Here is a 24795-nt window from a genome sequence, read left to right as displayed (position 1 = left end):
CTCTTTCCCCCTCCGCACGTGGGAGACTGTGCTCTGGGACACTTTCCCCCTCCCCACGTGGGAGTCTGTGCTTGTTCTTCAATAAATTTCCACCTTTGCTGTACAAAACTGAAAGGAAATGCATTCTGAACTGAAATGAGGCGGATGAATGAGGACTGGTTTTAAAAAGCAAAAGCAACAAACCCCTCAGAGGTCATAATATCAGTGATGTTTAATAACCTTTCTCTTATGGATTTTTAAATTAATGTAATTGAGATAGCTATGTCCAACCTCTGGCAAATTGGGGGATGAGGAAAAGCAAATGGGGATACTATCACCTTTAATCTTTTGTCAGTTTACCATCCTTTCCACTTCTGGTTTTGCTCCTTTTCTGCTATAGATCTCCAGAAAGTCAGTACATTAGTTAATAATGTTGTGTCCACCTTATGGGCTATATGTAATTTTCTGAGGAAAATTTTTAAGGAGTTAAGAAAAGCCATTTTCTTTACAAAGTGATAACTGTATACTGTTGGTGAAATAGATCCTCAGTGCTGGCATTTGGGAGCAAAAGGCCCAATGCAGAAGCACCTAAAACTATAACATCTACAAAACACCTCTTCTGCCTATTTGTAAAGCTGATCCTAAAACAACTAATTGAGTTAGCTAAAATTTATACTTTGGTGGTGATCTGCCCATCAATAGAATTTTCTATTATCAGTTTGTGTATGACAACAATGAATCTGTGGTATTGAGCAGCAGTCAACTACAGATGCCATAAATAATGCAAAGTTCATTATTTTCCTGCCTTTCTTGAAGCTAGACTTCTCAGGGTCTGATCTATGAACCTTTTGGTTTGCATGGTTATATTTAATTCACTTATGTCCCACTAGAAGTGCGGTGCATGGGTAGTGTCCCTAAGCCTGACCGGTGATCAGGGCCAGTCGGGTTCCCTGCCTCTCCACCTACTCCATCCCTCGCCACCCATGTGCTACCACCATGCGGTCCTGCTTCCTCCTCTCACTCCCTCAGTGCCCTGCTGCTGCTGGTCACCCACCATGTTCCATGCCACCCCCTATTGGTCAGTGCATGTCATAGTGAGCGATCAAACTCCCAGTCGAATTCTCGAGGGGACAATTTGCGTATTAGCCTTGAATTATATAGGATACCCTTATAGCTGCCACTTTGTTTGCTGGAATTAAGTTGGTTTTCTTCTGTTTTAAATAGAATGTTGTCAACATAATAGATATATAGATGGAACTTAGTATTTTTAAATGATTGTTCCTATAATTAAGATTAAATTAATGAAGATAAATGTCTTTGAAAGGGTCCTGTCTTTCTTGGGGATTCGATTTTACCTGCAAGTGTGAATCTGATTTAATTTTCCTCTGCCCTTCCCTTAGTCTTTTTAAAATATCCCCATCAATTAGTCTTTTCCCAGTTAGTTACGTCATGGCTAATGTAGGATAGTAACTATAGCATGAGTTGAACTGAAGGTGAATAGAACTCTAATTAATCTAACCAATACCTCTCAACATTACCCAGAGCTGCTGGATACCCAATCACATGCACATTAGCAGGCATTTTGACTAACATTTCGACTGGTGACTCTCTAAGGTTTTCAACACAGTGTAACCTCAGTTATTTGAATGCTATGAATGATGTCAGAAAGCTTTGGGGTTTTCTTCATCAAGGTTTCCAGAAGTTTAGCTAAACACAGATGTTTGTGATATACTTAAAAAAGAATAGATCAGTAGCATAATTATAACTAGACATTTCAAATCACTGAAGTTACACTGTATTTTTGTATCTTCTGCAATAAGAAGAAGGTTATAAATCAGAAAACCTTAGAGATCTACTCCACATTGAATAAAAACAAACTTACCTTTTCCTCATAGGCAGATTACCCGCTCCAGCCTTGAACCAGTGGTGTTGTGGATGTCAACAACCCGGTGTCCACTGGGGTGTCTCAATGGAGCGGGAAGTCAGGCATCTGTAAAAAAAAAGAGGTAAGACAGTCTTAAGGTTAGCTGAAATGCCTGCTAATGCTATTTGGTGTGGGAATCCAGCTACTCTTAGAAAAGTTGCCAGGCTGTTGGTTAAATCATATAGTTCACTTTGGAATGACAGTCTCTCACCCAAGTACAAACTCCTTGAATAAGAAAATGTGACTTTTATTGGCTACAAAAATAATTTATATAAGTAAACAGGGTAATCATGTGACAGAAATAACAACATACTGCCATGATCCGAACTACATAGACAATCTTTCAAACTCCTAAAAAATGCAGTCTTTTTCTCATTAGTTTGGTCGTGAAACTGTTTTTACACTGTATATTTCTCTTGAACTCTGTATGTAATTTTACATGGAGATCTGCTCTCTGTTTTGCTTATTTAGTATCTTTTTTTAAAATTTGTTTCATTGATTTCAGAGAAAGGAAGGGAGAGGTGGAGAGAGAGATAAAAACATCAGTGAGAGAGAACCATGGATCAGGTGCCTCCTGCATGCCCCCTACTATTGAGCCATCAACCTAGGCATGTGCCCTGACTGGGAATTGAACTGTGAGCTCCTGGTTCATAGGTCAGCACTCAACCACTGAGCCACACTGGTCAGGCAGCCACAAATATTTTATTACTTTCAATTATGTAACACCAAACCAGGTACTATAGGAGTATAACATGATACTGTATACTTTTATTTTGTCCTAGAATTTTTTCTTATATTTATAGGAGGCAATGCAAAGAGGACATGTAGTCTTTGGGTCTTACATAGCAGGCTCCACTGTGGCTCAGTCATGGACTTGCCCTTTGACCTTGGATGGTTACTTAAGGCATCTGAACCTGATTTCTAAGTAGTATTTATAATAATAACAAACTTTTACTGTTTTAAGTGTTGTCTATCAATTCATGTTCAGAATAACTCTGTGAAGTAGATAGACTATAATTCCCATTTACAAATGAGGAAACTAGGGAGTATAAAAGTTAAGTAACTTGTGTAAGTCCCAAAGCAACTAAATTGGTAAAGCTAAGTTTTGAACCCAAGCAGTCTGATTCCAGAGTTCTCACTATATTTCATATGGCCTTTCACAAATAACATGGGATAGTTAATATTTTCTTGGAAGATTATTATGAGGCGTTAATAAAATAATGTAATTATCTATTAATAGCACCAGTGAGTGGTAACTTTTATTACTTCTATTGCTTTTCATTAAATGTTATAGTTACCCTTTCTGTAAATATTGTATATTATCTTTTCTGTACCCTTGTTTTTGTTTTTTTAGACCTGATCAGAAATTCAATGAACATATTAAGGATGATAAAGGTGAAGACTTTCAGAAACGATATATCCTCAAGAGAGATAACTCTAGCTTTGACAAAGATGATAACCAGGTAATTTAGCACAATTAGAGCATTTTTTATATGTGCAGGACTTATACCAGCAGATTATTTTCCCAAGAATTAATTGTTCTCTTTTCTTTAGATAAGAATACGTTTGAAAGATGACAGAAGAAGCAAATCTATAGAAGAAAGAGAAGAAGAGTACCAGAGAGCTAGAGATCGTATATTTTCCCAAGATGTATGTATTGTTCTTTTTAGCTCTTCATGTTAGGATATATACTAACTAGAGGCCTGGTGCACAGGGAGGGGGAGTGTCCCTCAGCCCAGCCTGCACCCTCTCCAATCTGGGATCCCTCTCACAATCCAGAACTGCTGGCTCCCAACCGCTCGCCTGCCTGCCTGCCTGATTGCACCTAAACACTCCCCTGCCAGCCCGATTGCCCTTAACTGCCCTTAACTGCCCTCCCCTGCTGGCCTGGTCACCCCCAACTGCCCTCCCCTGCTGACCAGGTCACCCCTAACTGCCCTCCCTTGCCAGCCTGGTCACTCCCAACTGCCCTCCCCTGCAGGCCTGGTCCCCCCACATCTGCCCTACCCTGCAAGCCCAATCACCCCTAACTGCCCTCCCTGTAGGCCTGATAGCCCACAATTGTCCTCCCTTTCAGGCCTGGTCTCTCCCAACTACCCTCCGCTGCTGGCCTGATTGCCCACAACTGCCCTCCCTTGCTGACCTGATCGCCCACAACTGTCCTCCCCTGCTAGCCATCTTTGACCCCATGGGGGCATCCATCTTGTGTGTTGGAGTGAATTTGCATATAGCCTCTTTATTAGATAGGATTATAGGAGCTCACTCCTCCCTTAATCTACTGTTCACATTTTTAACCACATTTGTTACATATCAAGTTACCTTTTGGAAATACTCTGTTTTATTCATTTTAATAATAGTATATAAAATACTATATTGCAGGAGTTACATAAGTTTTTCAAAAGTTAATAGCAGATCTACTATGGGAGTAATATTCTGAACTGAGTATATCTATATGTATAAAAGCCTAAGCGACCATTACAACTGGTCGACTAAATGGTCGACCAGTTACTATGACGCGCACTGACCACCATGGGGCAGATACTCAATGCAGAAGCTGCCCTCTGGTGGTCAGTGTGCTCCCACAGCAGAAACACTGCTCAGCTAACCAACGGGTACCAGATGCCAGGTTCACGGCTGGTTGTGCAGCTGCAGTGGTGCAAGCCTCTCCCACCTCCGCAGCAGTGCTACTGAGCAGCAACCGCAGGCACAGAGGGGCCAGGATGAGCGGGAGCGGCACAGCGCCCTGTCCGGGCTCGGGCTCCTCCCCGGCCACCTGCTGCTTCGCACACTACTACATCCCTCGGAGGATGTTGGATGCTAGTTTCAGCCCAATCTCCGCAGGCCTGCAGGGATCAGGCTGATACCTGAAGTCCAACATTTCCCTAGGGGTCCTGGATTGCGAGAGGGCGCATGCCAGGCTGAGGGACCCCACCGGTGCATGAATCCGTGCACTGGGCCTCTAGTCTATCTGTCTATATATATAAAACCCTAATATACAAATAGACCAAACAGTGGAGCAACCACACAACTGATCACTATGACGTGCGCTGACCACCATGGGGCGCGTGTGGAACATGGCGGGCGTCTGCTGCAGCAGGATGGTGGAGTAGGTGAGCGGGGGTGCCAGACCCAGGCGGCACTCTGGTCACTGTCATCCGGGCGAATCTCTGGTGGTTACTGAAAATTCTTTGCTCTTGCCGGCGCCAACCCCACTCACACCCGCTGACTGCTCCGCACTGTCAGCAGGTGCAAGCGAGGTCGGCGCTGTTAGTGCCTCGGAACAGCAGGAGCAGGGCTGCCAACAGACGGGACCAGGGGCCATGGCAGGAGGGGCCAGTGCCAGAGCCGCCGTTCACACCCGCAGCCAACACCCAGCACTGGCCCCAATCACTCAGTGCTGTCAACAGGTGTGAGTGGTGGCTGCCGACCCCGATCTCCCCTCAGGGCTTCTCCACCTCCCCCTGCTCCTAAGGGGTGATTGGTGCTGGCAGCTGCCACTTGCACCCGCTGCCGGCGCTGGCCCTGCTTGCACCCGTAGCTGGCGCCAGAGCTGTGGCTTGCACCTGCTGCCAACGCCAGGCATGATCACTTGGCTCCATCAGCGGGTGCAAGCAGTGGCTGCTGGTCCCAATCACCCCTGGGGACTTCCCCATCTCCCCCTGCTCCTAAGGAGCTATCGGGGCAGCAGCCACTGCTCGCATCCGCTGACGGCGCTGGTCCCACTTGCACCTGTTGCTGGCATTGTCCCCAATTGCTCCGCACTGTCAGCAGGTGCAAGCGAGGTCGGCGCTGTTAGTGCCTCGGAACAGCAGGAGCAGGGCTGCCAACAGACGGGACCAGGGGCCATGGCAGGAGGGGCCAGGCTGGGGCACAGAGGATGGGCCAAGACCTGCCCCTGTGCCCACTGCAGCCTTGTGGCCCACAGTTTGTTTCAAGGTTCATGAATTTGTGCACTGTTCCCCTAGTAGTTTTTATATTTTTTTCTTCCAGGTTTGAGATTTTTAGATAACTTTTTCTTTTAATAAAGCTAATTGATTTTTTAAATTAATATTTGTTTTCCACTTTGTAAGTATTTATATGAAAGAAATCTTTTAAGTGGCTAGTTAATTTATGCAGATACTCGAGAAGAAAATCAGTTTGGTTTTACCAATATCTGTTAATCATCTGTCTGTGCAGTACTAGTTACTTTTTAAGGATATATGAACGTGTGTAGTTAGTGTTATCACTGCCAGAGATAGAAATTTCCTCTATATTCAAAAAACAAACAGTACATAACATTAAAATCTATACTAACAGTTAAGAATTTGCAATATTTATTCCACAAATTTTATTGAGCACCCATAGTAGGTGCTATGCTGGGCATAGTAGAGTATACCCATGAATAGTTACAATAGTTTTTTCCCAAAACAGCTTTTATATGATAGTATCATTACTTTTGTTTTATAAGAAACTGAGGCTCCAAGAGACTAAGTAAAATAGCCGAAGATCGTGCAGCTAAAATGACAGAATTGGGATTTCAACCCAGGACTTCTGAACTCAGAGCATAAATGAGATATATTTCTGTCTAGTTCCTAAGCAATATACTGTCTTTACACTTGATGGGTAGCCAGACAATGGCAATATGGTGTGTGATTTGTGTAGAGGCATAAAGGTAAAATAAGGACACAGCAGAGAAGCGCCACACACCATAGCTGAGGAATGAGAGAGAGTGAGCTTCCAAGAGGAGACCTGAAGGACTAAAGTGTTCCATGTAGAGGGTCAGTATTTGATGAAGGACAATTTGACAATGAGGAATTGAAAGATTTAGAAAGATTGGATTATAGCTAAGTGACACAGGAAATGAGGAACATTTAGATTGGACAAATAAGCAGAGGGCAGATGACACAAAAAGCTAGTTCAGAAAATCAGCAAACTTTTTACCTAGAGCAGAGGTCAGCAAACTTTTCTTATAAAGGGCCAGATCATAAATATTTTAGACTTTTCCAAGCCATATAATCTTTATTGCGTCAATTGAAATAAGCCTTTTTAATGTGAAAGCAGCTATAGCCAGTACATAAAGGAATGAGCATGGCTGTGTTTCAATAAAACTTTATTTGCAAACAGGTCTGACCATAGTTTAGTGACTTCTGGTCTGGTGGCTGAAAAACTAGTTAGAAGACTGTTGTAATATTACAAACAAAAAAAATGATGGTTGCCTGAGCTAGATTCATAGCATGAGAAAAGCTGTGTTGAGGCATAGCTGCTTGTTCACTGGTACAGCAACAGCCATGGCTGCAGAATGAGAGATTAGCTTCACCTGACAGGTGAATTACAAGTGATCAAAGTATTTGTTGAGTGAATGAGGTGGAATCTACAGACTGGTGTATCCTTGAATATCTATACTAATAAAAGGGTAATATGCTAATTAGACCAAACAACTTCCAGACATCCTTTTTGACAAAACCATGGTGGCGGGGCCAAGGCAGAGGCAGTTTGAGGCAATCAGGCCAGGCTGGCAGGGGAGTGCAGTTAATGGGATCAGGCCAGCAGGGCAGAGCACTTAGGGGGATTAGGCCAACAGGGCAGAGCAGTTAAGGGGATCAGGCCAGCAGGGAAGAGCAGTTAGGAAGATCAGGCCGGCAGGCAGGTGAGCGGTTAGGAGCCAGCGGTTCCAGATTGCAAGAGGAATGTCCGACTGCTGGTTTAGGCCCCGTACCTGTAGCATCAGGCCTAAACCGGCAGTCGGACATCCCCCAAGGGGTCGCCGATTGGAGAGGGTGCAGGGGAACCACCACCACCACCACCACCACCCCACACAGACACACACACATGCACGAATTTTGTGCACTGGGCCACTAGTATAATAATAATGGATTCATTTATTTGGAAGAGAATATTTTAATTTCAAATTAATTTGTACCATAAAAATGGATGTCTTCAAGCACAATGCTACCAAGCCAAAATAAAATCCAGTATCATCTATTTGTGTACTTTTATCACCATGTGGATTTGGCGGGAGAGGTGGGTTTGTAATAATACTTTATTTACATATATATATATATATATATATACTTTAAAAGAGAAGGGGCTTTTTATATATATATATATATATATTGATTTTTTACAGAGTGGAAGGGAGAAGGATAGAGAGTTAGAAACATCGATGAGAGAGAAACATCAATCAGCTGCCTCCAGCACACCCCCTACTGGGTATATGCCTGCAACCGAGGTGCATGCCCTTCACCAGAATCAAACTTGGGACCCTGAGTCTGCAGGCCAGCACTCTATCTGCTGAGCCAAACCGGTTAGGGTTGTAATAATACTTTTTAAATATTATTACACATGACTTTTGTTGTCATCATTGGTTTATAGATGGCATTGTATTTGCAAAAGCTCAACTTTATATATCTATTCTTTTTTCTAGTCCCTGTGTTCCCAAGAGAATTATATTATTGACAAAAGGTGAGGAAATTTTTTTAACATTTGTTTTGGTAACAATCTGACTGATGCTAATAGAAATAAAAATGTCATATTAAAATGCCAACAGAATCCAAGATGAGGATGCCAGTAGTACCCAGCAGAGACGCCAGATATTTAGGTATTGTAAGCATGCTTTCATACAGTATTGAAAAATAAAGCATTTTTTTCTTTTAGTTTTTGTCTCTAGTCACTTTTCAAAGTTTTATTTCTAAATTACAGAGTTAATAAAGATGCTTCAGGGAGATCAACAAATAGCCATCAAAGCAGCACTGAGAATGAGTTGAAGTACTCTGAGCCACGGCCCTGGAGCAGCACAGATTCAGACAGCTCTCTCCGCAACTTCAAACCCGCTGTAACCAAAGCCAGCAGCTTCAGTGGAATTTCCGTCCTGACAAGGGGTGATAGTTCTGGAAGCAGCAAAAGCATAAGTAGGCTTTCGAAAGCAGGTATAAATATCTGTCTAGAACTGTGCGGTCAAAACATTAGTTTCCCTAATGTTGTCTGAGTTCTTTATGTTTCATATGGTTTATATAACTCTCCTAAAATATAAAATTCCTATCAGCAGTGCATTGAGCACTTTCAAAGAACTTAAAAGATAATGTTTATTGACATTAAGATTCATTCTCTATTGTAACATAATTTTAATCATGTTGGTTCAATGAAATGTCATCTCTTAAACGTTTAAGTACCCAGAGGTGGTTGGAAATTCTTTACTGCTTATAGTTGGAAGGGGATGGTTTCTCACATAGGATTATTTAACAGTGATTGCATTTTCAGCTAATACTATCAATTATTGATTGGATTTTTTATGATTAAGTTCTTCATTTGACAGTCAAAAATGATTAGAATTGCTGAGAAGTTTTTGAGAAACTTGAAACTAAAAAAAAATAATATGATGTAATTGTCATGAATGAGTGGAGATTTTAATAACATCCTCATTCTTTTAGCTTTTTTGCATTTAGAGCACATAACATTTAGGCTCATAACGTATTCTCTTTCCACTTTTACAAACTGGCTTCAATACTAAGAGAGCTCTCAGGATCCTTATAGATCAGTGATGGCGAACCTTTAGAGCTCAGTCTGTCAGCATTTTGAAAAACCCTACCTTAACTCTGGTGCCGTGTCACATATAGAAATTTTTTCATATTTGCAACCATAGTAAAACAAAGATGTATATTTTTGATATTTATTTTATATATTTAAATGCCATTTAACAAAGAAAAATCAACCAAAAAGAGTTCGCGTGTCACCTCTGACACAAGTGTCATAGGTTTGCCATCACTGTGGTAGATCCTTATTTTTATCCCAAAATAAGCATGAACAGCAGCAGAAGTGGCTCCCTCTCTTTAGCCTATTTGGGTCAACCCAAACATTTGGTGTTGTACAGATAGCAATTGAAGGGAGAGGTGTGTATTTGAAAGTGACAGTATTTTTTTAATCCCTGACCATAGTCAATGCTTTAAATATTAATGCTTGCGGATTGCACTTGTCACATTTTTAACTTACATTGTAGCTATTAAAAATGTCTTGGTGTATATGATAGAATATTGCTAAAAATAGGTAAGTTTTATGAATATAAGAAATACGCATATGTACCAAATATGCATTTATTTGAAAAATGTCCACAAAGTCTTCATAACAGAAAAAACTACTTATGTATCATGAGAACATCATTCAGACACTGCCAAGTTAAAACATTTTAAGAACATATACTATTTATTTCTTATCTGTGTTATTTTGAGAGATAAAAAGAAATATTATTTAACTCAATAGGAAAAAATATATTTTATATAGTTCTGGTCAGTAGTCATTTTGGCACAAATTAAAATACAAGTCCTTCAGAGGGAATCTGTATTGTGTACTCATATTTGTTTATTTTATTTATTTAAGATTAATTCTCCATCCCAGAGTAAACCATTTTTCAAAACTTGATTAACTGTATACATTATCAAAATCTTTTTTTTCTTTTTTTATTTATTCACCTTTAGCTATTATACTGAAAGTCAGTGACATTTTCTATCTCAGTGTAATAGAAAATGAAATCAATTGGAGGCATAAAAGCAGTTAAAAATAAATAAATTATCAATTTAATAAGTGCAGTGAGAAATAAATTTTAGCTAATGCTGATATAAGTAATTGGATATTTTTCATGCAATCTTTGCCCTTTGATATAAAAAATTGAGAGATGACTTTACATTATAGGAAAATGCTGTAATTATGAGCTGAAAATGAAAGTCTTAATGAAACTTGACAAGTGTTTCTCTTGATAGAGAATTTATCTTTTATTTTTAATTCCTACACTACTAATCTTTCTGTGTTCTAATAGATAAGGGGTTTCTGGTATAAGAGGCTTTGGGCATTTGGCTGTGCTAAGTTCTTTTCCCTTTGGGAAAATTATAATCTGTATATTCCTAGATGTTAATTTGAAAGGTAAAATGTATAAAACTTCGTTGTCTTGGGTAATGTGCTTTTTGTGACTGTCTGTAGCTGGTATTATAAACATGCTAGTTGCATGCTTTAGCCATATTTTCTCTAACAACTTGAATGATCAGTTTGCCGTATTAAACTTGTTCATTGCGGGGAGGGAAAGCAAAATTGTACAGTAAATCAAAAATAACCAATGCTTTTATGTGGTAACTACATGTTATGCAATGTGAATTTTATTGTTACATATTTAAAACCTGCGTTTTTGTATGAGGTTTAAAAAATCCATATTTTTCATTACTCCTCCCTAGGTTCTGAGTCTTCTGGTAGTGTAGGGTCATCTACGGGCTCTCTTTCTCACATCCAGCAGCCTCTTCCAGGTACAGCTCTCAGCCAGTCTTCTCATGGCGCACCTGTCATCTATCCAACTGTCAGCACTCATAGTTCTCTTTCCTTTGATGGCGGCCTAAATGGGCAAGTCGCATCTCCTAGCACTAGCTTCTTTTTGCTTCCCTTGGAAGCGGCAGGCATACCACCTGGCAGTATTCTGATCAACCCACAAACAGGTTGGTATCCCAAAAAAAGGTGTTTATTTCAGTTGAGATATCAGGAGTTATCTGAAAATTAAAGAATACATGTTAAATCTGATGTCTGTAAATGTGTTGTTAGCTATTTACTTCTCATGCGTAATTAGCACTTTTCCTAGAATAAAATTTTTCCTTTAATAAAAACACTTATGCTAGAAATATGTTAAAGGACATATTTATATCAGAAAGTATTTTTTTCATTATGACATCATCTTTTATGCCAAATAATGGCCTAACTGTAACTAAAAACAACTCATTTTCTAGAAATGAGACAACCACCTATGAAAGAGCCTTATTTGATTAAACTTTGATAAAAAGAGTTTTATTTGATTAAAGCTTTATTCTGGGAAAATAGTATGCATTTCATGAAAAAGAAGTTAGAATGAAGTGGAAAGAACATGTAAGTAATAGTCCTTCGGAATATGCTCATTGTTTTCTGCTGAGGAAAAGCTAAAGGAAATCTTATTAGTATAAGAAAATAGGTAGTCACTATGAATTAATATTGACAACACATATTCTTTGCAATTAGAAAATGATTTGCATATACCGATCATTTACTGTGTGTTATTAAGTGCTTTAAATACATTATTTATAATCCTTATGACAACCCTGTTTGGTAGGTTAAATTCTCATTTACAGATAGGGAAACAACCTCTGAGAGATACAGTTATAATACATTTCATTATGTCCATTGTCAAAAATGGCTTATGTAGAAAAAATGCGATCTTCTAAAAGATCACAAGAAGTCTTGGTCTCTCTTCAAAACAACATAGCCCAGGTATTTGGTAAAATAATGAAAACCTACAGCATTTGATAACCTTCCTTAAAAACTGGTCACATCAATATGGTAGTAGTCAAGCAAGATAGTTACAGGTGAGAGTGTCAGGGTCGCTGAATGTTCCTTTTGTTTGTTGTAAAGAAAGCCATGGCTTTGAATTAATTGCTTTCAGATTTCATTTGTATTTCTTTCTTTTTGTTTTTTAAGATAAAAGTATTCAAACATCTGTTCCTATACAAGAATTGAATTAAATAACTGACTCTTTAGAAATTCAGGTTTTGCTTAATAAGTTATCTTCTTAGCCTTCAGGTTTATTAAATTATTAAATTTCCTATTTCCTGGTGCAGGATGATTTAATATTTCACTATTCCCTATTCTTTTTCATTCAAAACACATCAGTTAATATATTTTTGGTAACATGATTGATTCTATTGAGTAGAGAATAACAGAGTAAGGAACTGGTCAATCTGAAATTAAATTGTATTCTTAATTTTAAATGAGTTCAAAAGTGACTTCTTTGCTTATTTTCAAAATGAACAATCAGCAAATATCCAGCATGACTTGTTTTTAGTTATTTATAACCAGCACATAAATTTTCAGGAAACTGATAAAAATAATTTGACTTTGGAGGACTTTTCCCACTTGATAGCAATGGCACAGTGGATTCTTCTCTTACAAATATTATTATATGTCATAGATTTTTTAAAAATAGGGACTTATCATGGAAGAAATGATGTTTTGAAAGCAATGTAAGAAACTATTATTCAAACTTCTCTTATTTTCTTCTGTATTATTCCCATACTAAATGGGTATCATAGTCAGTGGTCAATTTATTTCACATAGTCTTTTTTAAAAAAATATATAATCTAGTGTATAGTGAGGAAAAATACTAATCTTTGAATCTATATGTGTATTGAAAAAGTCTGAAAGTATCCAAATTGTTAATGATAAGATTATGGGGGATTTATTTTCTTTTTTATCTCTCTTTGTTGGTTATTTTCCCACAATAAAAATTAGAAAAAGTTGTTTAGAATATGTGTAGAGAAAGAGTAAAATTTACTCAGTTACTTAAAATATTCCTCTGATAGTAAGCACTGAAAATAAGCCTCAGAATCAATATTAAAGCTCTCTTTAGTTTTCTCTCTTACCTATCAATAAATCTCACTGAAATTAAAAAAGATTATTTTAGAAAATAATTTAGAATTTAAAAATTATTTACCATTTTTAACAAGTTAGAAACTACAAAATAAGGATACTGCCATCAAGTCTATGTTTAAAATTCAATGCTGTCAACCATTTAAATTTTCATTCAATTTTACTCTAAGTGTGGAAAAACTATTAATAGCTTCATATAAGGTCAGACTTTGCCTCCTAAGCTAGGAAAATCTTTTGGTTTTCAAAAACTTGAGGCTTTGGAATTGTGACTAAAGATTGTAGACATGTACTGTAAATTGCTACTAGAATGACCTATTTTCAAGTTCTGTTGTAAATGAGGTTTTTTTTTCTCCTCTTTAAATTTTTTAGGTCAGCCCTTCATAAACCCAGATGGGAGTCCAGTTGTGTATAATCCTCCTATGACTCAACAGCCCATTAGAACCCAAGTGCCTGGACCTGCACAGCCACCTCTGCCACCCCCACCACCTCAACAACAACCAGCTAATCACATTTTCTCACAGGTGCACATATCCACAATTACATAATGCTAAGTTCACCCGCCTTTGCATATTTGGGACTAAATTCACTAATTATAATTGAGATAGCCCATGTAAGTACCTCTTAGAACTTTAATATTCTCCACCAGTGATGTCCCACTCACTACTTGTAGGAAGACAGGTTAACTTCAAGGGCTTTTCAGCTAATAAATACAGAATATATATGGGGGGAAAGGGAATTTTGTATGTCATGAGCGTCTGGTAAGTATTTTATCCTATTTCATAACAGCAAGAAATGGACACGAGGTATAAAAATAAAACTAAGATTGTTCATATCCCAGTGAGGAAAGTGTGTTGTTTTAAAATTCAACAGATCAGCAGTTTGAAGAAACTGAGTTGGATTGCTCAAGTTCTGCACTAAAAATTTCATTAATGAGAAAATGCAGAGTAATTTCTCGTGAAAGAAGTATGGCGATAAACTTGAACTAGAGAATTTTCATTAGTTTTGCTAACAAATTATGTCATTTGTATTGTAGGAATGAAGAATGTACAAGCAATTTGATAAAGTTATCAAATATTTGGAAGGGCTGAAAATAGTTGTTCTTCTGGCAATTAACACTCCCAATACTGGGCAAGGCAGTTTATCTAAAGAAAATGGACATCACAGTTTCTGATGCATTCCTAAGACTATAAATATGAATTCATATATGTAGAGGAAATTGCCTGAAACTATTTCCAAAGACTCCCATAGTCACTTCCCAACCTGTTTGATTATATATACCCAGTTACATATTAAACTGCTTAAAACTCCCTCCCTATTCTTCTCTGCCTTAGCTTAATTCAACTTGATTCTAAAGTGTTTTTCTTTCATTTTACTATCATGTGGTGGTTTTTGTAGCACTGTGTATTTCACTAGGAGCTTTATAGGACTGATTTTCATTTTATTTAATTCAGTTAAAATAATGTTAGTCTGGTAGCTTCAAAAAATATTAAGGATTTATCTATGGTTATATACCTCTTAAAAATAACTTGGAAGCCAGATGTAAAATTTAAGACAAAAAAAGTTGTTTAAAAAAATAACTTTGATTTAGTTATGAGACTATTGTAAATGAAGGTGTTGTAGACAATTTAGTTTAGAAATAAATACCTTAATGGACTATAATTTGAAATTTTAGGGTATGCATCAAATTTCATGGCTCTTTTTCCTTGCATTCTTCATAATTCATCATCAGTTATAAAAATAGAGAATGGATGAACAGATGATACTCAGTAACTATCGTTTGCACACTGAGACAATCATCAATGGAATTTCAAATAACCACACAAAAGAATGCGGTGATTTCCAAAGCCTGCAGATGGGCTACATTTCTTGTAACCAATCACTTTAAATGGGTGTTTTGCAGCCAGATACATTTTAAATAGGAAAAGGAGGTGCTAAGGCTTTCTTTTTTTTTAGTGGTATCAAAATTTTACTTTGGCCCAGCCGGCGTGGCTCAATGGTTGAGCATTGACCTGGAACCAGGAGGTCACAGTTTGATTCCCATCAGGTCAGGGCACATGCCTGAGTTACAAACTCGATCCCCAGTGCGGAGCATGCAGGAGGCAGCCGATCAATGATTCTTTCTCATCATTGATGTTTCTATTTCTCTCTCCCTTTCCCTTCCTCTCTGAAATCAATAAAAATATATTTAGGGGGAAAGGCCCAGCCAGTGTGGTTCAGTGGTTGGGCATCAACCTGGGAACCAAGAGGTCACTGGTTCAATTACTGATCAGGGCACATGCCCGGGTTCCGGGCTCTATTCCCGAAGAGAGCAGCCTGTTTCTCTCTATCCCTGTCCCTTCCTTTCTCTAAAAAATAATAATAATAATAAAAACATTAAAAATCTTTTTTTTTACTTTAATCAGCCAGTTTCCTTAACCCACATTTTTCTCATACCACTTGACACTCTGGTAGACATTAATATTTACCCTTGGTGCTCATAGTGCTCTTTCATTTATCCCAGAGCAGGCTAAAGCTTGTCTTTCATCTGACACCTACATAGTAGGTCAAGTTGTCTGGAAGAAAGTTATATCTTAATGATTGTCTACCTTAACAACACATTCAATACCCTGTATTTGGAACTTCTAAAGCTACACCTCATTTAATGTGATAGGTGCTGTCATCCATGAGGAAGCTTGCTCATTTCTAGTTGAGAAGTTAGTGAAGAAACAGTAGGTACTTCAAAGATCTTTCAGCTTTTACCTTTTTTAGTACTTTTACTTTAATTCTAGATTTTCTTGTAAGGTTCTAAGCTAATATAAGGCTTTCATATTTTTTAGAAACTCTTGGGTTGATATTATGGTAAAAATGCAACTCGTTTATACAGCTTAATTGTCATAAGAATTGCTTCTTTTTTAGATTATTCCCTAATACCGTTGGTTTATTTTGCAATTTTGAAGTATTCTCTTGAGAAATATTCCAGAGGGAGATTCATATATATACATTTTGACCAAAAGTAAGAGTTTTTATTAGATAAAATTGCCTGGGTTCCTCCATTGCTTGCTAACATGACTGACTACAGGTCACTTAACTCACCTTAGCCTGATTGCCCACATATAAAATGGATTATGATTATAATAATATTTCAGCCAATATATATATTACCCCCTTTGTAATAAACTATGTAAATATATGATTGGAAATCTAAATCAGATGTCAGTGTTAGCTTATAGATGACCAGCTATATTCCATAAAATTTAGGAATGATTAAAGTTTTTTTTATTTTTCAAAACACCTGTTTATTGAGTGCCTTTGGGAAACTTTTCCGCTGAAATGCAAGCGTGTTTCATTAGTGAAAAACATTGCAAGAACTAGTTTTCTCAGCTTTTTGTTTGTTTGTTTTGTTAATCCTCACCCGAGGATATTTTTCCCATTGATTTTTAGAGGGGGGTGGGGGGGGGGGGGTCGATTGGTTGCTTCCCTCAAGCAATGGGTTTAGAGAACAAACCTGCTACCCAGGTACGTGCCCTTGACCAGGAATCAAACCCGAGACCCTTCAGTGAACAGGCCGACACTCTACCACTGAGCCACTCCAGCCAGGGCAGGTTTCTCAGATTTTAATAAAAATTCTTACTTACAAGAAAAGTATGTTTATCTTCCATATATAAAAGAGATGTGTTTGTGTGTCTGCATGTGCCTGTGTGTATGTGTGTGTTGTTTCTTTAGGCTGTTGTTCTTAATGGTACCTCTAATACATTTTTCTTTAAAAATTTTTAAAAATTTATGCACTTTGGTTCCAAAAGAGTACCTCATTGTGCCATATCAAATAAAGGCAGTAGCTGGCATAGATGTTATGTAAGTTATTACTGTCTGATAACAAAATAAGTGAAGTTTTTATTTTATTATTTAGTGTTATATAACTAAATAGAGCAGCCCCTTCATCAAATCAGGAAGGAAAGAAAAGTGGTTTTGTTTTGATTGATCTAAACCAGGGGTCTTGGTTAGATAATAGGATTTAAAGTACCTGTTTCAGTGAATCTAATCTTTTTATGACAAAGTTATCTTTCTAATTGTGTATTAAATTTAAGCATAGGTATATTCTCAAAAATTTTACTATGTAGTGTTTCCTCATTTGGCATTGTTTTTGTTATTTCCTACATTGCTGTGTTGAAGATGACTTTATAAATCTAGTTTAAGCTATTGCCTTGGCTCTTATGACTTTCCATTTTTTGCAATTCTTCTAATATTTTATTATGACATTAACGTTGTTTGCCAACCCATTATTCCTTAGCCTGTTTGTCTTCTGCAGTCCTCTTCACAGCCTATTTCGTACTCTCCAGCTCATTACCTATCCCCGCTCCTGCCAATCTCACCCACCCAGCAATACTCTGTGGTACTATTTCTCTTGCACCTCTTGCATTGTTTTTGTGGATGGATGTGTGATGAAGGCTCGTGAATGTGATTAAAGTCAGGGATACATATATACTGAAAAGTATTTCTATCCTGTATTAGAAAGAAATTCATTTTCTTTCATAAAATATTTGTTATATTTGCTTATCGCAGTGATTATATAATCCCTAATCTTTTCCTTCCTTTCATAATGAAATAATTTTCATGTAGACAATTCTAGTCCTAACATGTTTTCACTACTTTTCTCATTGAGGTCAGTGCAGCTCTCTGCAATTCTGGGATGGCAGCTTTCCTCTGGAGATAGGCTTTCTAGTCTATGCCCAAAGCCATAGGCCCAGTATACTTACTTCCAGTTATTAGGGTGAATTGAAACTTAAAACTGCGAGAGACATCCTCCTAAGTAAATTTCTAGGAAGATCTCTAGATATTTAATCTGTGACTATAAAGTAATGGTACTTCCTTTAATCCCAAGTATGCCACCAAGTTATACCACACGTAGGGCTCCGTTGCACCACTGCTGTGTGTTTTCTGTGTGACCTGTAGTTAGTAACCATGTGAAACAGTGATATACAGTACTTCTTGCATAGTGCCTAACATGACATATTCAGTAAATATCATTTTTCTTCCCTTAAAATGAATCTCTCTAATAACATCCTTTCCCTATCACATTTTAAAAATGCTTTCCAAGTTAAAGTACTAGCTATAACTTAAAATCACTCTACAGTTTTTAGAAATGTTTTGTTTTATTTGTGGTAGTTTTGTTTAGAGCTGGAGGCAACCTTATTTACCAGCCTTGGCTCTTAATGATTTTCAAAAATCACTTCCAGGCTGAAAAACTGAAATTTTGCCAGCATTTTAAAGATTGACAACATTAAAAAAAATAACATAAAAGCCTCAAAATGTTTTGAAAAATGGCAGATCATTGGAATAACAAAATTGACTTTTTGCCAAGATGCCTGTAATGGTGGTGTGCAGTTATGGCATCTCTTTTTAAAATATCGGTAATCACAGCTCGTGTACTTAGGTATGTTTTTCCCTTCTGACACTATGCATTGAGTTAGGAGAACAGAGCAGCTATTTGGGAGGAGTAAAACCATATATTTTCAATCATTAAATCAGGTTCCCATTTTCATCCTTTATCTTCGCTATAGTCTTAATTTACTTTGGAAAAAAACACAGCAGACTATAGAAATTGCAGGCATGTCAACTTTGATCTGACAATTTCACTGCCCAATGTTTAAGCAACTTTTTTTCAGTTTTCTTCTTAACAAAATGTGCAGATGTGGTATATATTGTTGCCAATCTGCGGCTCCTCAGGAGCAGGGAAATGCTATTTTAACCCTGTTATTTTCATTTCAGTGATGATATTATCTAGACTAGTCAGAACTGGTATTTATGTTGTCGAGCCAGAGAAACATTTGTCAGGTAACATAAATCATAACCCTATCTTGACTGGGCACCATTGCCTGCTCACCAAGTTGCAAGAGCAGTAAGAAACTACTGTTTGGATTTCATTTGAATGACATGTGACTTAAGGAACAGACTGAAACAGATTAGGGAAGAATAAAATTAGGGCTAAATTATTTTTGAGAAATTAGAAAAAAAGACAAGGTGGATAGATTTTCTATTTAATTTCTGCTGGTATATTTGTAGGTATAATAGGAAACACAAAGATGCTTTTAGTGAATCTTGCCGTCTAGGAAGAGGGGTGATGATTTAAAGTGAAGAATAATCAGTACTGTGCCTTGCTAGTTACCTGGAGTTTGAAGTCCTTTCAGTTTCACTTTCACATCCTAATGTGCTTGCTTTTCTTTTCTTTTTTTTAATTTATTGGGATGACATTGGTCAACATCAACATACAGGTTTCAGGTTGGGTTTCTATGCTAATGTGCTTTTAATCTTTATTTAAATAAGTGGTTTTTTTATTGCTTGTGTGTGAAATGTTGTTATGCCCTACTCTTCTGCATGCTATGCATTTCCATTATATGTATTTTATAAGCAATTTGTAGTGACAGCATTGTAATATTCCTCCTTCCTGCCTTAGAGTTTAATTTTCTTGAAGCTGTTCTTTAATTAAGTCATGTCTGATAAAGATATATGATTTCCAAAATATACACTATTGCAACTCATCTTAAAATACAAGAAAAGTAGTTTTCTTTCATAAGTTTGGTCTGTATACAGAAGGCATACTGACTTGACTTTTTCCTTTTTTATCAGGACAACCTTGGGTCTCAGTTTAGCCACATGAGTCTTGCCCGCCAGCCATCTGCAGATGGTTCTGACCCTCATGCTACAATGTTCCAGTCCACTGTTGTTCTTCAGTCCCCACAGCAGTCTGGTTATATCATGACAGCGGCTCCTCCACCTCCACTACTGCCACCTCCCCCTCCTCCTCCACCTCCTCCTCCCCCTCCCCCACTGCCACCTGGGCAGCCGGTCCCTACTGCTGGCTATTCTGCTTCTGGTCACCCAGTCAGCCAGCCTGTGCTCCAGCAGCAGGGATATATTCAGCAGCCCTCACCACAGGTAGGTTGCTTTTTCACCTCCCTCTCCGCGGAGGCTTTTCATTTAAGGTCACTTTTAACATTAGAGTCTTTTTGTTTATTTGGTTTTTGTTAATCCTCACCTGAGGATATTTTTCCATTGATTTTTAGATAGAGTGGAAGGGAGGGGGAGGGACAGAATGAGAGAAACATCAATTGGTGCCTGCACTCAACTAAGGCCGGACCAAGGCTGAGAATCAAGCCTGCAACTCAGGTATGTGCCCTTGACCTGGGACCTTTCAGTCCTTAGGCTGATGCTCTATCCACTAAGCAAAACTGGCTAGAGCTACATTAGAGTGTTTATTTTTAATTTCACAGGGAAAGAATCTGTGCAGGCCCAGCTGGTGTTGCTCAATGGTTGAACATCAAGGCCACAGCTCAATTCTGGGTCAGGGCACATGCCTGGGTTGTGGGCTCGATCCCATTAGGGGGTGTGCAAGAGGCAGCCGATCAGTGACCCTCATCCTTGATGTTTCTATTTCTCTCCCTCTCCCTTCCTCTCTGAAATCAATAAAAATATTTTTTTAAAACATTTATAAGGATGTGTAAGCAAAACTTGTCAGCATTTTCTTTTCTCTGGAGATTTTCAAGTGCATACTAGAGAACATCATGACAGTTGAGTAAATTATGTGATCTTGGAGTTTCCTTCTGACTCAGATTTGTTTTTTATAATTTGCTTAAGAGAAACACATTAAAGTAAATGCACTATAAAAATAAAATGTAGTCCTAGTGGGTTTGGCTCAGTGGATAGAGCTTTGGCCTGCATATTGAAGGGTCATAAGTTCAATTCTGGTCAAGGGCACATGCCCAGGTTGTGGGCTGGATCCCCATTAGGGATCGTGTCGGGGGGCAGCCGGTCAGTGATTCTCTCTCATCATCATTGATGTTTCTCTCTCTCTCTTTCTTCCTCTCTGAATTCAATAAAAAAAAATATACGTATATGTATATAAAAAACATTCTTCTAAATAAATAAAATGCATTTTGCCCAGCTGACATGTCTCAGTGGTTTAGCATTGACCCATGAACCAGGAGGTCACAGTTTAGTTCCCAGTCAGGGCACATGCCTGGGTTGTGGGCTAGATCCCCAGTGTGGGGCCTGCAGGAGGCAGCCAATCGATGATTCTCTCATCATTGATGTTTCTATCTCTCTCTCCTATTCCTTCTTTTCTGAAGTCAATAATAAAAATATATTTTGAACCAAAATCCTATATAATAAAAGCATAGTATGTAAATTGTTCCCTCGACCGAGAGTTCATCTAGGAGTTCGGCCAGGGGAAGGGAGGGAGGCACCAGCAGGCTGTGGCGGCAGGTACCTGGGGAAGGGAGGGGAGTACCTGGCCAGCAGCCAGCCAATAGGGATTCTACCAGTGCATGAATTTCATGCACTGGGTCTCTAGTAAATAAATAAAAATAAAATGCATTTTAACCCCTAGAGGGCTGGGGAGCACAAACGCCCTCCTCCTGTCTTTTGCCAAAAGCACCAGGAGCATTATCAAAGCTTCAAAATGGCATCCAGTTCTAAGTCTGCTTTTATTAGTGATGATGATATTGCTAAATATGTCAATGTAGTAAAGGCTTCCTTAAGTTTTTGAATATGTAACTTCATTTACTTGCGATTCATAATTTTTTTCCTAAACTGCTGTAAAATCAGCAAAAATGCCTTGGCAATTTTAGCGTAGTTCCTAGGATATTGGTTGGCACTCAAAGGGTTAATCTCTTAAGTGGCCTCAGAGCTAGGTGTTTTCCAATAGGGGGTGTCAACTGTCTTCGGTATTGATGATAGCCATTCTGATAGATGTGAAGTGATATCTCATTGTGGTTTTAATTTGTATTTCTCTGATGATTAGTGACATTGAACATCTTTTCATATGTCAGCCATCTATATGTCCTCTTTGGAGAAATGTCTGTTTAGGTCCTCTACCAGTTTTAAATTGTTTGTTTGTTTTTCATGCAAAGCTGTACCAGTTCTTCATATATTTTGCATATTAACCCTTTATGAGATGCACCATTAGCAAAAATCTCCCCTAGAATCCATGTATTAACCTGAATATGTTTTGAAAGTGCATATACTTCCCTCGTTTCCAAGCATAGGGGAAAGAATTCAGTCTTTAATCACTAACTGTTACATTATCTGTTCCTAGTTTGCTGAAAGTTTTTCCCATGAATGAATATTAAATCTTGTGAAATGTTTTTCTGTCTTTTGAAGTAATCATGTGATTCCCAACCACTCCCCTTTACTCTATTAGCACTGAATTATGTTGACTGACTTTTTTAAATATATATTTTTATTTATTTACTTTTCTTTTCTTTTCGTTTTGTTTTGTTGTTTTTTAAAGTGATTAGTACGCTCAAGTTTTTATTTTATTTTTTAATATATTTTTATTAATGTCAGAGAAGAAGGAAGAGGGAGAGAGAGATAGAAACATCAGTAATAAGAGATAATCATTGACCAGCTGCCTCCTGCACACCCCAGACTGGGGATCGAGCTCACAACCCGGGCATGTGCCCTGACCAGTAATTGAACCGTGACCTGTTTCATAGGTGGACATTCAACCACTGAGCCAAGCCAACCAGGGCTGCATTTAGTATTCTTTAACTATTAATTGATATTGTCTTGTGGTTGATAGTGTCTTTCACATCTTTTGCATCCTTATATAAATTTTGTATAGTTCTAGCAAAAATGATAGTTGTTTTTCTACTTCTCCCTTAAGTTGTATCAGTCTTTACATAGTATTTGAATATACATTGAACAATTCATATTTATTATACCTTCCCGATATATTGACTTGCCGGGGTCCAACCCCAGCGGGTCCAGGGGTCCCCAAAGGTGTGGACGGAGTCGGCGAAGAAGGAATGACACGGAGACAGCGTTCAGTTGATCAGCAGCCTTGCCAGGATCTCTAGCCACAATCTCCAGCCAAGTTCTATGTCCATGTTTTTTTGCTAGGTTCTCCAGCCACGTTCTCCAGGTTCTCCAGCCAGGTTCTGTAGCCATGTTCTCTCGCTAGGTTCTCCAATCAGGTTCGGTTTAGGTTCTCCAGCCAGGTTCGGTCGCCAGGTTCTGTAGCCGGGTTCTCTTGCCAATTTCTGTAGTCAGGTTCAGTCCAGGATCTTTTGCCATGTTCTCTCCAGCGAAGTTCTAGGTTCTGAGTTCTGTCTCCTGTTGTCTCGTTGCATCTGTATTTATACCAGTTGATTCTAATCCTATCAATCTCTATTCCAAAGGTTAGGGCGTTTCTTATCTCCATTCCAGGGAGTAAAGGTTATGTAGCTTAAGCATGATTGTTCATAGTTAAAGTGATTAATTACCCGCCTGGCACTTAGTTAAGAGGTTTTATTCCCTCCCTAACTTCAGGGGAAAATCCCTACCTGGGGAAACAACCTTTCTCCTAGAGGTGATCTTGGTTAAAACACCTAGTGCCAAGAAGGTGAGCAAATATATTAATAACAGTATGCCATATATGCCAGGTCCCTTGAAACAGCAAGGATGGACCGGCTCCCGGCATTGACTCATGTTGTGAAATGGTTTTCTGTTTCTATTACTATTCTTTGTCTTGAAACCTATTTTATCTGATTTTAATATAGTGACTTCAGCATTTACTTGATTTGCATTTAAATTAGTTTTTTTCACCCTCTTATTAGCAGCATTTATACCTAAAGTGTCTTTTACATACAGTAAGTATATAGTTGTTGTTTTTGCTGTTTTATACAATCTGATCAGAGTGTCTAGTTCTTTTATCTTTTATGAGGTATTGACATGGTTAGATGCAGGTATACTATATTGCTATTTATTTTCCATTTGTCCTATCTGTATTTTATTTCTATCTGCTTCTTTTCCTGCTTTTTGTATTATTTGAACACTTTTAGTGAGGTTTTTTTCACCCCCTGAGGATATGCTTTCTACTGGCTTTAGAGAGAGGCAGGGAGAGAGAAAAAAACAGCGATCAATTGCCCCCTGTACATGCCCCAACTGGGATATGTGCCCTGACCAGGAATCAAACCCACCACCCTTTGTTATAAGGGAAGCATGTAAAACTCAAAGGCTAACACGGGCCAAATAAATGCTGTGAGTTTGTTGTGCTTGTTGTAAGGGACGTTGTTCTAATCCACTGAGCCACACTGGCCTTGACTTTTAGTGTTTCATTGTATTTCTTCTGTTGATTTCTTATCTATAGCCATTTGAATCTTGTTTTTGTGTACTTTATTTAGGGACTACTATATGTACCTTTACAGTATCACAGTCTAACTGATGTTTAAATAAAACTGCAAGTATTGTGTCAAAGATGAAAGGAGAGTTAGAGAAAGGAACATCAGTGATCGGCTGCCTTCTGCACATCCGCTACTGGGGATCGAGCCCACAACCCGGGCACGTGCCCTGACCCAGAATTGAACCATGACCTCCTGGTTCATAGTTTGATGCTCAACCACTGAGCCACACCAGCTGGGCAGCAATATAATTCTTTTTACCCTCTCTCCATTTAAGAAAAAATATTATTTATACATATACATACATACATACTGAAAAGTTTAATAATGGATGAGACCTAAAATCAGAACATA

General features: G+C 38.2%; 1 protein-coding gene across 10 annotated transcripts in view; it reads left to right on the top strand.

Moving 5' to 3' along the window:
- R3HDM1 (R3H domain containing 1) overlaps positions 1-24795 on the top strand; it is a 111618-nt gene that overhangs the window by 23438 nt on the left and 63385 nt on the right. For 4 of the 10 annotated variants that reach the window (XM_006767148.2, XM_006767146.2, XM_006767145.2 and 1 more), the window contains 9 exons: positions 1875-1985; positions 3258-3366; positions 3458-3553; positions 8307-8344; positions 8430-8480; positions 8582-8808; positions 11098-11352; positions 13676-13827; positions 19910-20218. In XM_006767148.2, coding sequence (XP_006767211.1) covers positions 1875-1985; positions 3258-3366; positions 3458-3553; positions 8307-8344; positions 8430-8480; positions 8582-8808; positions 11098-11352; positions 13676-13827; positions 19910-20218 — 1348 coding nt within the window. The remainder of the gene's footprint in view (positions 1-1874; positions 1986-3257; positions 3367-3457; positions 3554-8306; positions 8345-8429; positions 8481-8581; positions 8809-11097; positions 11353-13675; positions 13828-19909; positions 20219-24795) is intronic. The other 6 variants (XM_015566144.1, XM_015566141.1, XM_015566140.1 and 3 more) reach the window with 5 other exon arrangements.

The sequence above is a fragment of the Myotis davidii genome, unplaced genomic scaffold (genome assembly GCF_000327345.1).
Source record: "Myotis davidii unplaced genomic scaffold, ASM32734v1 scaffold2042, whole genome shotgun sequence".
NCBI lineage: Eukaryota > Metazoa > Chordata > Mammalia > Chiroptera > Vespertilionidae > Myotis > Myotis davidii.
The sequence above is the reverse complement of the archived record's forward strand: the minus strand, read 5'-3'. Positions and strand labels throughout refer to the sequence as shown.